This window comes from Alexandromys fortis, unplaced genomic scaffold, assembly GCF_014885135.2.
Source record: "Alexandromys fortis isolate MF-2015 unplaced genomic scaffold, M_Fortis_MF-2015_v1.1 scaffold_2_1_26212458, whole genome shotgun sequence".
Classification (NCBI taxonomy): Eukaryota; Metazoa; Chordata; class Mammalia; order Rodentia; family Cricetidae; genus Alexandromys; species Alexandromys fortis.
In genome coordinates this window covers 9408722-9421891 of record NW_026067930.1, presented here as the reverse complement: position 1 = coordinate 9421891, position 13170 = coordinate 9408722, and the positions used below count along the sequence as shown (strand labels likewise).

General features: G+C 47.8%; 1 protein-coding gene across 1 annotated transcript in view; it reads right to left on the bottom strand.

Annotated features, from left to right (window-relative positions):
• Positions 1 to 6564, bottom strand: part of Kcnq3 (potassium voltage-gated channel subfamily Q member 3) — a 255998-nt gene extending 249434 nt beyond the window's left edge. The window contains exon 1 of the mRNA XM_050145093.1: positions 6176 to 6564. Coding sequence (XP_050001050.1) covers positions 6176 to 6564 — 389 coding nt within the window. The remainder of the gene's footprint in view (positions 1 to 6175) is intronic.
• Between the last annotated feature and the right edge of the window lie 6606 nt (positions 6565 to 13170).

The window sequence follows — 13170 nt, the reverse complement described above, 5'->3', positions numbered from 1 at the left end:
CATAAGGAATTATTCATTATCCACAAATTACATCTAGAATCAACTGCGTTCTTGGCTCATCAGGCAATTTGTCCTTTGAAGAAAACACTGCAAAATCTTCTTCAAATCCTTCTGTGACTGAGAAGTCCCATCCCACAAGACTACAAATTTGTGATGTTATGGCCTGCAGGTCTGGTGTTAAAACTTCATGGTCCAAGTGACGGTATTAAGAGGTGGGAACCTCCAGAAATGATGTCATAAAAGTCCCCTCTACACCGCCACCTTGTCAGTAAGAGTCATACCCTTATAAGAGAAACTTCGTGTGTTTGGTCCTTTTACCCTTCCATTGCTGCCACTGAGGACAACGTGTTTCTCCATAGCTTCAAGACATCATCTTGGAGGCAGAGACAAAATCTTCACTAGGAAACTGTCACCATGGGGAGGGGGAGTCTAGAAACCCCAGCCTCTAGAATTCTGAGAATCATGTTCCTTTCTGTAGAAACTGCCCAAACTATGGTATTTTGAGCCTCTGTCTCCAAAGACAAAATCCTGCAACTCAACCACACCAGCAGTCACAAAACCTGGCGTGTGTGGAAAGTTCGGTTTAAGCATCCTTGAAACAAGCAGACAAGTACACCAAGCTGCTGTGCGTTTTGCATCGCATTTCTGCCATCATAGCACAAAACCTGATGCTGAGTGAGAATGGTGCCATGTTCACACAGAGGATCTAAGAAAATCCATGCAGTGACCAAAGACTCTCAGCTTGACTTCAAAGACTCAACCAAAGAAGATGCCTTTATTAGTACATGCTCATATGCTTGTACTGGTGTTTTATTTTTTTTTCCATTTGAAAGTATTTTCATCTTTACTTAAATTTTTTTAAATTCAAAAGGCAACACAACACACATATGTTCTCTTTACCTGGAATATTCACACGGCGAATCACATCAAGAGAAGAGGATAGGGTAAATTGTATGTCATCAAGCGCAAGCTTATTAACTTCAGTTGAGGTGGAGCTTATCAGCGTTCTCACTGAAGGTGCCATCGTTCCTGGGTGGTTAACAAATGTGGCAAAGCTTGGAAGGTCTGGGCATTCTTCACGGCTTCCCATGGGAATGCAGATTGCAAGCACTGGTGCGAAGTGAAGATGTTTCGTTTCTCTTCCGTTACCTGAGCTGCTTTCAACTATGACACGGTGGACACAGGCCTAGCCACACCCAGACTAAGACTCCTATGTGACTCAAGCTCTAGCGGTCCAGTGCCTCCACTAGCATGGACCAGGGATGTAGTTTCTTAGAGCCTCCGAGCCATTTGTCAAAGAAAGGCTCTGCTCAGCCTCCCTGCCACCACAAGCCCCAGTGGACTTGGGCCCATCATTTAGACAATGAGGCAACATGCTTGTGGGGATCACTAACCTCCTACTGCTTAGAGAAAAGATACCAGCTGGAACTGATCTTAATTCCCCATCCCCCAAAGACTAGCCTTTCCTACAAGCTTTCAAAAGAGGGAGGCAGCCAACAGTTCTACCCAGATATGATGCCTGTGAACCACATCAACAACCAGGATAGCACAAAAACCCTACAGGTGCAGGAGTGGCACACATACCTTGGCGGTGACCAACTAGTCTCTAATTGGACTTAAGGCTGATTCAATAAGAGGGATACCACGCCTATCAATGGAAACCTAGGTTACCTAACCAGTGCTAGTGACTTTGTAGTTATTGGAGGAGAATCTACATCACGATTTTACTAAACCAACACAGCCACTTAGGAACATTCTTTTGTCTTTGTACTCACAGTAAGTCTTCACCTCTCATCAAGGAATCTCTGTGCAAACGATGGAGCTCACACTACAGAAAGCCACAACCAGGCCATATGGAGACATGGGGAGTACAGTGCGAATGGATGCATCTTTAAACCTTCCCACACCCAGTGCTCAGGGAGCCCTGTGGAGGAGGATGTGAAAAGATTGCAGGAGTCAGAGGATTAAGGACTTTGCTGTAAGACTGTGTCTTCTAGTAACCTCAGAAGCTATACTTGTAAAGCCTCACCAAGATGACCACCCAAACGTGAGCTGAACAAGGAGGACACCAACAGATGTGACAAAGTAAATGGGGACAAGCCCATGAGGTCTCAAGCCCACACAAAGAACTAAAGGCAGCTGAGTAAAGCTAAGAGCTGGAGAATAGTCCTCCCCAGGGAAGAGCACACCAATTGGTTCTCCAGTGCCAAATGGTCAGTCCTGAAAACATACAAAAAAGTAACACTACACAGACTAGGCAGGTTATATTTTGGAATACACACGTATATGCAAATACATATATAGATTCAGTAACAATTGATGTAAAGAAGACACCATGAATTTGAAGAAGAGCAGGAAGAGATGGAGAGTTTGGAAGGAGGAAAGAGAAAAGAGAAATACTATGATTAAAATACACTCTCAAAACTAAACAACAAAAAATACTATGGGCTGTTGATACCATCACCTTACCTAGCCCCTTCATGCAACCTAAGTAGCTTTAAATTGTCCTAAGAGAAGAGCCAGGAGGAAGGCAAGAACGTAAGAAAATAAATTTAAAAGTAAAGTGAGATTGTCATAAAAACAGATTATGTTATGGAGAGCTGCAAAACAGTGGTAGATTAAACATAATCAAGAGGTGACACAAAAGAGAAAATACTTGTCAAATGCCAATAATTATATGTGTAGGTAGGTTTTTTTTATTTGTTTGTTTGTTTTGTTTTGTTTTTTTCTCAATCCCGTGCCCCAGGTGAACTCTCCAGGCTAAGTCCACCAACCAGACTGAGTCAATGGATGGAAGCAACTAGCCTTGCCTGCCAGATGCCTGAAGCCAGGCTCCCTTAGAAAGCAGCAGCAGGTCTTTCTCCAGATCCTTCCCTTTGCATTTGCTAACAGGTGGCAAGGGACAGTACCCAGCTGGCTGCAAAGACATGGCCAGGGCAACAGTATGCCTTCAGAGTGCCAAGCCAGTACCAATGCCAAGATGAGGCCAGCATCTCTACTAACAGCACAGGACAATGACAGTGTCAAGAATGTATGACTTCAAAGTAGATTCCTATACAAAACCAACTGAATACAGAGACCCGAATGTTGACTTATTATATACATAAATGCTAGCATAAGCTTGGAAACCATCCTCAGCTTCCAGGTTATTCCTACTTAGCTCCTGCAAAGCCATATATGCAAACTCAGAACTCAGCATGTTTTCTGTAATATCAACATTAGCCCAAGACAGGACTGCAGTTAGTTTTTCCTAAAGCCAAGCAAGAGTCCTACCTTGTTCACCCCTAACAAAGCCCAACGTTCACAAGGACTATTCTCATTAAAACCCTGTGATGCTGACTTCAGCTGCTTACTGCTGTCGCGGTTATAACAGTTAAGCAGTTACAGCGAAGTCTTGATTAACTAGAATCCTGAGAGAATTCTGCCAGGCATCCACACAGCAAATGCTTACTTAGTAGCTACCATGGGTTCTACAGCCTCCTGTGGATTGAAGATGCTAAAAAAGAACAATACATCCCCCCTTCCCACACTCTCAAGTAGCTCTTGGCTCCTTAGGGCAGGCATACAAGCAAATCAGCTCAAAGCAGTACACAAAATTCTACAGCTGGAGAAGACACAGGGGCAACTTGAGTCCAGCCAGATGTGAGTTTGGGAAAAGGTTTCTGGGAGTGGTGAAACCGGTTCTGAGCCACTGTAAAGGTAAATAGCTAGGAAAGACATAGGAAGCAAGTTGGGAGAGATGATTGATTTATACATTTCCTGTATTTTATCTTTAGGACAGAGGGGAGAAAGATACTCACTTCATGGGCCTGGTTAACATACATGAGAAAGAGAACACACTAGATTGTGAGCCCATGGTCAACTTAATTTCTTGCTCCCCTCCTGCCATTAGCCACAGGCTAGCACAGAATAATGGACACTTTAATGTCTGAATTTTAAACCCTTGCAAAATCCTGAATCATCAATGAAGATTCAGCTGTGTTCCCTTGCCCGAGCTCCTCCTGAACTTGAGGACGGATGTAAAATGCATCTATTTAGTAAGCTTGCCTGAGTAATAGGAGCTCAAATACAGCCCAAGAGGAGTTCTCCTTTAAAGCATCAGATCCACATCAGAAGCCACAAATCCCAGCACCAACCCAACCCACCTCACATGTTCCTAACACTGTGCCTCCTATCAGATCCTATTAGGTTCTGATCAGATCCTATTAGGATTTCCTACGTAAGCTACAAAAACAGATTACCAACAGTCCTGTGTTACCAATGGGCAGTGAGTGCCCAGTGATGCTCAGTAAAAGATCCGGGGAGTCAGAATTGGGATCTGAGGCTATAGGCTTGGCACTTACAAACCTGTTTCTCAGAGATAAGCAATTCTACAGGAGTAACACTGTAACAAAATAACACTGTAGCTACATAGGCTTTAGCTAGTGTCTCTGAAAACTGCGCAAGGCAAGGCTGCAGGTGCCCACAGTTGGAAAAGGTGGGAGGAGAAGAAGGAACGGCAAGCTTCAATGGTACCCCAGGTTCCAAAGTCATCATATACACACAGAACACGTCTTTATGCAAAAGGACATGGGAGCTGCACTCAGATGTGTGCGGCCTTTTAAAAACTACATATACTCTATCACTTATTTAACTTCAATTTGAACAAAGATGCTAGAGACCAAGGGACGAATGCAAGTTTAGTCTAATTTCACCATGAAAGAACAATGAAGGTTAAGTTTTGGGTCAGATGCATCCCAACACCTGCAGCTACAGGGGGATCAAAGGTTTGGCCAATCGGAATTCAAGTCCCTGGCAAAGTGCTTCATCCTTCTTCCAGCTGCTGCCTGAGCTTTCAGGGATGCAGTCTTTTCAAGGCTTTTGTAACCTGGAAGAAACCTGTTGCACAAATCTGAGGCTCTGTGTGGACGCCCCCACCTGGTGGCCAAATCAGGGAAAGCGCTTCCAACCATAAAAGAGAGATGGGTACTTAGCAAACAGAAGACATTTTCCAACCTCTTCCCCTCTTTGTCAGTCAAGGGTCAACTGGAAGGAAACAGATTGCCTAAAATAGGAAGGGTCCAGGGTCAAGGTTATAGGCAACTTCCTGCCTAAACCCTGACAGCCATACAGCTCCTAAGCCAAAGCTAGGGTAGCAAGAAGCGCCCTGCCACATCCCAGGTGTTCTGACAGTCTGAATTCCGGTCCTAGGTGGGGAATCCCTCAGCTAGAATCCTCTCTTCCTCCTTAAATACAGGTGTATTTTCCAGCCCCGAATCGGTACATCTGCAGTTCCATTTTCCTTGTGGCCTGGCATTTTCCTCCTGTCTAGCATGGAGATTATTTCTAAAGGAGTCCCTGGGGACAAACTTCCCACCAGGACTCTCAGGTGCCCAATGCAGTGGTCCAGCCAAGCTGATAAGTGGGCAACCATTGAAGCTACGGAGATAGCAGAACCTAAACTATGGGATGTTGAACCCCGAAACCATAGGGATGTTCCAGCCTTAAACAGCCTCATCCCACCTCTGACTCTGCTAAACCCCAACCCCTTGGACTAAGGTTGGAAATCCCGCCCCTCTCCTATTGGATTCCTTTTCCTAACAAAACACAAAGACCTGCATTTTGGCCTGTTCAAGTCCCCAGTTAGAGCAAAACCGAGTCCTTTTTGACATCAGCCTTGAGCCCTAAGAAGGGCAGCACACTCATGAAAACACGCGCGTACACACACATACACACACACCACTATGGGCAGTGTGCACACTACAGTCCTCAACTCTGGGATATGTCATCTAAATTGAGTGACGATCGCAAGAGAAGCAAGCTAATAATCCCAAGAAGAAATGGTGCTTATGGCACCATTTTTGTCTTACTCAACTGCTACATTCATTAGAAAAATCATCTAATTCTTTTAAGCTTCCGTGTCAGCATCCCAGAAGGTACAACGCGCATCCGCGCGCACTCGCCAGTCCAAATCTCCAAGTCAGCTCGGGAAGCACGTTTGGTTCATTTAAACCAAGGAGCTGCTTGCTCTCAGTCACACAGCCAAAAACCCTGCTGGTGCCCGGCGCCTACCCCCAACCCAAGCCAGAGAGTGCTTCTGAGTGGCCAAACCACAAACACTTCCTCAGCTCCAGCCCTGGCCCCGAACCCCAAGGTGCACAACCGCCAAGGGGCGCCTCGAGCGGTGGGTACTCACACGAGCGCGTGGTAGAGCAGCGCCCAGCCCCGCGGTCTCTCCAGGGCGTCGTAGATCAAAGTTTGGATGCGCCTGTACTTGGCGTTGTTCCTCTTGACTGGGCGGCTCAGGGGGGTCTTGGCCAGGAGCCCGATGCCCTGCGGGGTCCTCCGCTGCCCCTCTTCGCGGCCACCGCCCTCCAGCAGCAGGGTCCCGTCTTTGTCGGCCCCGGCCCCTAGCGCCAAGGTGACTTGCTCCACGTCTCCTGGCGCCAGCCCGACTTTCCGCTCCTCGTCGCCAGCCACAGCCGCGTCCCCTCCGGCAGGGTTAGCTGCCCCGCCGCCTCCGCCGCCCCCTTCGCCGCCGCCGTCGGCGGCCGCCCCCGCCGCCCTGCGAGCCTTGAGCCCCATCTGCCTCGCCCCCACTGGGCGCTTCGCCTTCTCCGCTGCTGCTGTGGGAAGAAGGGGCGCTTGGGGTGTGTGGACGAGGCGGCGGCGGAGGCTGCAAACCCGGGAACTCCAATGCCATGATCCGCGCGCCCCTCCCCGCCCACCCCCCCAAAAGCAGGCAAAGGCGGGCCTCCCGGGGGGTAGGGGAGGTCGGAAATGGAGTTAAGGGGTCACATCCCGAGCGGGTCCGCCGCGGGACCCCGAGGGGCGCGGGGAGCCGGGATCCGCCGGGAGCCCGGCGAGGGCACGGGAGGCTGGCGCTGTGGCACTAGGACGCGCGGCGGCGGGAGCCTGGCACCGAAGCTCCCGGGAGGCGGCGGCGGCGACGGCACCCGGGCCGGCGAGCCCGAGACAGCATCGCAGTTTATTTACAAGCCCTGTGCCAGCCGCCCTCCCGCCCGCCCGCCTGGCACACGCGCCGCCGCCTCCTCCCTCCTCCCCGCTCCCGCCCGCGCCCAGCCCGCCGCTCCAGCCCTAGCCCCGCTGCAGCGGCGGTAGCAGCAGCAGAAGCAGGCGCGCCTGGGCGGAGCGCTCACCACCCGCAGCGCTCTCTGGTTCCCTCCCTCCTTCGCAGGGGTGGGGCTCCAACGTTCCCGCCCCAGGGTTGCGGGAGGCCCAGGCAGTGCCTCGCCTCTCCCCGCAGCCCCCTACCCAAGATAACCTTGGGGACCCGCATCGCCCGAGCTGAGCCCTCTACAGTTTGCTTCTGCTAGGTCGTGAATGCTGCGGCGTTGGCGCAGGAGCTCCCCAAACCAAGTGGGCGTAGGGATTTCCCCCTGGGCAAGAGAAGAAAATAAAAGGGGGTGGGTAGAGACTGACAGCAGCTTTCTGTTCAGCCTCCACCCTCCTCTACATCCTCTGCTTGTCTTTGGAGGTAAAATCCACGTTGCTGGGCTAGGCAAGCAATGGCTCAGTGGTGGCAATGTTGGTGTCCAAGGCTCATGGAGGTTACTGCTTGGCAGTCCCTTGGACGTGTAGGTATGCAGAGAGCGGTGGAATGCGTGTAACACCGGGATCCGTACCCTAACTTCTGCTTGGCTCCTAACTCCTGCTGAAGGAGAGCCAGTCATGCCCTCTGACCCCATTAGGCTCCTTCCGAGAAATCAATGGACCTAAAGCAGTGACTTTGTCTTGTGACAGTGTACTGATCTCCGCCCAAGGTTTGAAGCCCTTGTGCTCATAAAACTTGAGTGACAGACAGAAGGCCAGAAGGAAAAGCAAATGTGAGTCCAATTATTTCTAGTGTAGAAACAGAGTCAGAGGAGGCAACGAGTCTGTGATTTGGAGAGTTGGTCCTGAAGACCCCGCTGAGGAGGGGACATTTTAAAATGAGACACAAGTGAGAGCAACTATGACAGTGTCCAGAAGAGCCTTTTAGACAGCAATTTGGAAGAGAAGCATTCGTGTGCTGAGGGCAGAGGAAGCAATCTGGTCAGTCATCGGCAGCACTGGCAGAGGGCAAGCGCCCCATCATCCACCACAGGCAGGTTAGGGGAGGCCCCCTGCTGCCCTTGGGTACCTGATTCCTGACTGCCAAGTCTCCTCTCATGACTGACAGGTGTGGTGGGGAGGACAGTAGAGCTTCAATGTAGGAAGTCAGTTTAGGAGGAAAAAAAAAAAAAAGCAGGCACCTGCTTGGGGAAGTTGGATGATCAGATCAGGAGCAAAAAGAAGCTGAAGGGCCCAGGCACGTGTGGAGTGGGGAAGAAGAGAAATCGGGGGAGGAGAGGAAAGGGAGGAGTCTCCAGGAGATTATCTAGGATAAAAGTGTTAACTGTGTGGTATTGGCATAGCAATAAGCTGCTTGTTGCCTCAGAATAAATTTCCTAGAAGCTGACTAGTATGCGAATGAGAACGAGACAGAAAACTGGAAAACTCAAGATAGGCAGCGGTGGCGCACGCCTTTAATCCCAGCGCTTGGGAGGCAGAGGCAGGTGGATTTCTGTGAGTTTGAGGCCAGCCTGGTCTACAGAGCAAGTTCCAGGACAGCCAAGGTTGTCCAGAGGAATCTTGTCTAGAAAAAAAAAAAAAAGAAAGAAAGAAAATTGGAAAATTTATGGCTATCCTCAATAGAGAAAGATACTTATTGGTTACCTGGGGTCAGCTGAGGAATTACAGCCATCAAGTTGGCCTGCAAGGCTATTTACAGGTCCACTGTGGGTGATGCCATCCCTATGCAGGTGAGCCTGTGGTGGATAAGAAAAATAACTGAAGGTAAACCTAGGAGCAGGCAAGTAAGCATAACTCCTTTTATGGTTTCCACATCAAGCTCCTGCTTTGACATCCCTCAATGATGTCCTGCAACCTGTAGTATGAAATAAACCCTTTCTTCCCCCAAATTGGTTTTTGTCAGTGTTTTAGCACAGCGATGGAAGCAAAACCAGAACAGAGACATGATACTTTATTACTCACCATTTATTAAGCATTGTAATCTTCAAATAATGGTACCTTGGACCTTCAGGTACATGGGGAGTTTTGGTGGAGACACAAAGACCATTTCCATGCCTCTCATAAAGGATAAAGCAAACTCAGTATCAAAGCCATGACTCTGATCCAATTAACCCAAGGGTAAAGGAACTGCCAGGTAATTGAGTCTGGGAAATTGACTTATTTCAATGGTTTTATAATCCAATGGAAAGAGCTATTCAGATTTCTAATAGAGGGTTTGGAAATGTCATAAAAAGCATGATGCACAGTAAGTACCCTTTGAGGACCATATAATCACAACACAGGGCCAACTCTAGCTAAAGGGAGTCATATGTCCTATATCCCTGAAGTCCCTGGGGTCGTGAGTTGCCAATGGGACCTTAAAGCGTCTACCCCCTTTCTCATAGCCACATGTGGAGCCAAACTTTCAACATTTGAATCCTGTAAGTACAAAACATTCCCACCATCCAACTAGGTCATCATTTTTTCTAATCTTTATCTCATATATAAAAGTGACATACAGGTGACAGAGAAGGTGCTTCCTTGAAATGAGCAGTAAGAGTGAGACCCAGGGGCTGACTCTGAGCCTCAGACATTTCCTCCAGAAGTTTGGCTTTGGGTTGCAAATATCTGATGGGCTGGACGTGGTTCCTATGACTATAATCAGATGAGCAGGGCAAAGGCTCATGTTCGTGGGCATACGTGATGGTGTTCCGGGCTGGCCTGTCACCTCCTTTCCAAAGAAGATCTTGTTATTGTTGCAGACCAATTTTAAATCTACTTTCATTGTTTGTTACACACACAAAAAAAAATGTAAATTAGTTCTGGTGGAAGTATAAAGCACAAATTGGGCCAAACTGCAATGACCACAATTTTGTCATCTTGTTATCCACAGGTACTGTTAATATTCCAGTGGTGATAACTGCCAAGGCCACCACAAAATGTAAATGACAAAGAGCAACACTTTGCCTGGAGGCGGAGCCCGTCACCAAGGTGAATACACTGGACCTTGCTATCAAGGGTAAGGATGGGAAAGAGCTACATCTCTCTGTAGAGAATGGGGTCATCTGCCCACTACTCTCCTGCTAATGCCCCATCCATGCACTCAGAAATGTGCTTACCTCGGATAATGAGGAGTACTGAGAACTCAAGAACAATGGCAATGGGTCTAGGCAGTTTGGATGCTCACCTTACTAGACCTGGATGGAGGTGGGTGGTCCTTGGACTTCCCACAGGGCAGGGAACCCTGATTGCTCTTTGGGCTGACGAGGGAGGGGGGAGAGGAGTGGGGGGAGGGGGAGGGAAAGGGGAGGCGGTGGCGAGGAGGAGGCAGAAATCTGAAAGAAAGAAAGAAAGAAAGAAAGAAAGAAAGAAAGAAAGAAAGAAAGAAAGAAAGAAAGAAAGAAAGAAAGAAAGAAAGAAAGAAAGAAAGAAAGAAATGTGCTTACCTAGTCACCACCCAAGAACATCACACAAGGCCACGTCTCAACTGTGTTACTCCCCAAATGCTTGTTCTGTACCTGGGTATGAATCAGCTCCGAGAGGAACTTGGGAAACACAGACTTCCTTACAGCCATGGAGTGCGCCTCTTGCTTAAGGAAGACAAGGGCTGGCGGTGAAAATGAGTAACTATCCTCCCTAAACTCACATAGTTGGACACTTTCCCCCCACATGGTGGGGCTATTTAGGGAGGTTATGGTACTGGTAGGAGGTAGCACCTTATTTGAGGAAGTACATCCCTGGGGGAGGTCTTTGAGGGCTATAGCCTCACCCCACTTCCAGTCTTCTCCCTCCCTTCCCCTCCCTTCCCCTCCCTCCCTCCCTCCCTGCCTCCCTCCCTCCCCCCTCTCTCTTTCTCTCCTTCCTACATGTCTGCATGTGGATAAAAATGTGATCCTGCTTCCATGCCATGCCTTCCACACTATTATGAACTTTGGACACATAAGGCAAAAATATTCTTTTTAATTTTTTTCTGTAATTTGTTCTTGGTCATGGTTTTAATCACACTCATAGAAAAGTAACTGCTATATGGGGCAAGCTGCAAGTGTAAGTTTATTATTGATGCAGGACCAAAAGGAAATATGTTTGGAAAGAAAGGATTCCAAGACATACTTTTCTTTTTAACACTCAGTAGTTTTCCCAGACACTGATTTCCTGATCCCCTCCCCTTCTCCACGCCCTGCTGTCTTCTTTCCTCTCTGGGCCTCTCTCTACATTAGGGCAGAGCAAATCTTGCTTCCTCATTGTAATAATCTCCCTGAAAAAGCAAGAGAAGCTACCAAAAAGCATCCTCGAACTTGCCACTCTGCAGGGGATGGCAGCCTAAAGAATAACCCTAAGAGGGTCCCAGCTCTGTGACAATTCACTGGACTCAATCTTGCCTTAGTTTCCTCATCTGTGCAGTGGGACAACAATCTATCCACCATATTCATCCTTGGTTCACTTCCCATCCCCAGGCTCAGCACCTGTGATAACAGCATCACTCCAAGGAATAGCATCATAAACAGCAGCTTAGGTCCAACACAAAGGGAGGGAATGAGCTAAGTGGCACTCAGCTTCACTCTATATGGCAATAATAGGAAGGCTTTTCCTTACCTTGTAATTGAAATGTTTACATTAACCTTTAAAGTCATTTTACATGTTCATTAATAGTAGTTTTCCTCATTTCCTTTAAACACTTAGGTTGTGTGAAATAAGGTATACAATGAACAGACACACTCATTCATCCTTCCAGTGAGCATTTCCTTATTTCCTGGTCATTCACTACTCTCCATCTAAAGAAAGAGGAGGGAAAAGCAAAGAGATTCAGTAATTAATTCAATATTAGTTGTAAAGATGAGACATACAAACACAAAGCAATTTTGCCAGGTGTGTCATCATGGCTTTTCAGTGCCCTGATTCATGATAGATGCCCATCGCCACTGTCACCATTAACATAATTGCTTTGCAGGGATTATTTTATTTAATCCTTGTAACAATTAGGAGCTCCTCATTATGTTTTCCATTCCCCATATTAGCCACGAAGAGAATGAGACTGAGACATTAGGTACCTGACCTAAAGTTACTTGGCTGAGAAACGACAGTCTCAGGAATCAAGCCTAAAGTACCTTATTCCGTTGTCTGTGCTTTCAGCTGCAGTATAGTGCTCATAGGGCAAGCTGGGCTGGGTAGGAATTTGTCATTAGCAAACACTTGGAGGTGAGACAAAGCGTAGAATTTCCAGCATTAATGAGGGAGTTAATTGGAGGTAGGCTTGAACAGAATAGGGGCTTCGTGGGCAGACTTGCAAATACTCTATGGATGTGAAGAGGGACCATGAGGTGCTTTGAACATAAACGGGTGTGATCCAGTCTCAGTGATTCAAGAAAGGGCCAGTGACTAGAGAACAGGGCAGGAGTGGGGAAGCAAACTGAATGAGACCAGCTACAAAGCTGAGTCCAGCTAAGAGGCTCTAAGGACCAGCAAGAAAGTCATGGGATCCTGGAGGGGAGGGTCAGCTGAAAATATATTTAGCAAGGGTTGTCACCAAGATTTAGTATGAGAGAAAAAAATAAAGGGTCACTTATCATGTTGGAAACAGAAGCGAGCTGGGTGGTGGTGGCGCACACCTTTAATCCCAGCATTCGGGAGGCAGAGGCAGGTGGATTTCTGTGAGTTCGAGACCAGCCTGGTCTACAAGAGCTAGTTCCAGGACAGGATCCAAAGCTACAGAGAAACCCTGTCTCAAAAAACCAATNTAATAAAATAAAAAAGAAAAGAAAAAAAGAAAGAAACAGAAGCGAGTGTACCCAGCGCACAAGCTCTCTTCCTCCTGACTAGGCTCCTTGCTCCTCCTCTGGCTCCAATAATTGGCTCCCTGGGCAGTCTGCTCCTTTCTTTCACTTAACTAAGTGCCTTTTCTTTGTGTTTTAATTGTTGAAACCCCCATTTGTCTATCTAATTTACATATTCCAATTACCCACTTTCGTTTCACTGCTAATGAGCCCTAGACCTGAGTTCAGGAGTACCCTGCCCTGAGTCAGCTTGTGGGAGACGAATGGACACTCAGCCAAAAACGCCATTCAGTGCTTGTGAAAGAGAGACATCAAAGGCACCTCCTCTGTCTGCTGGAACAACTCTGTGGAGAACAGATCTCAGGGC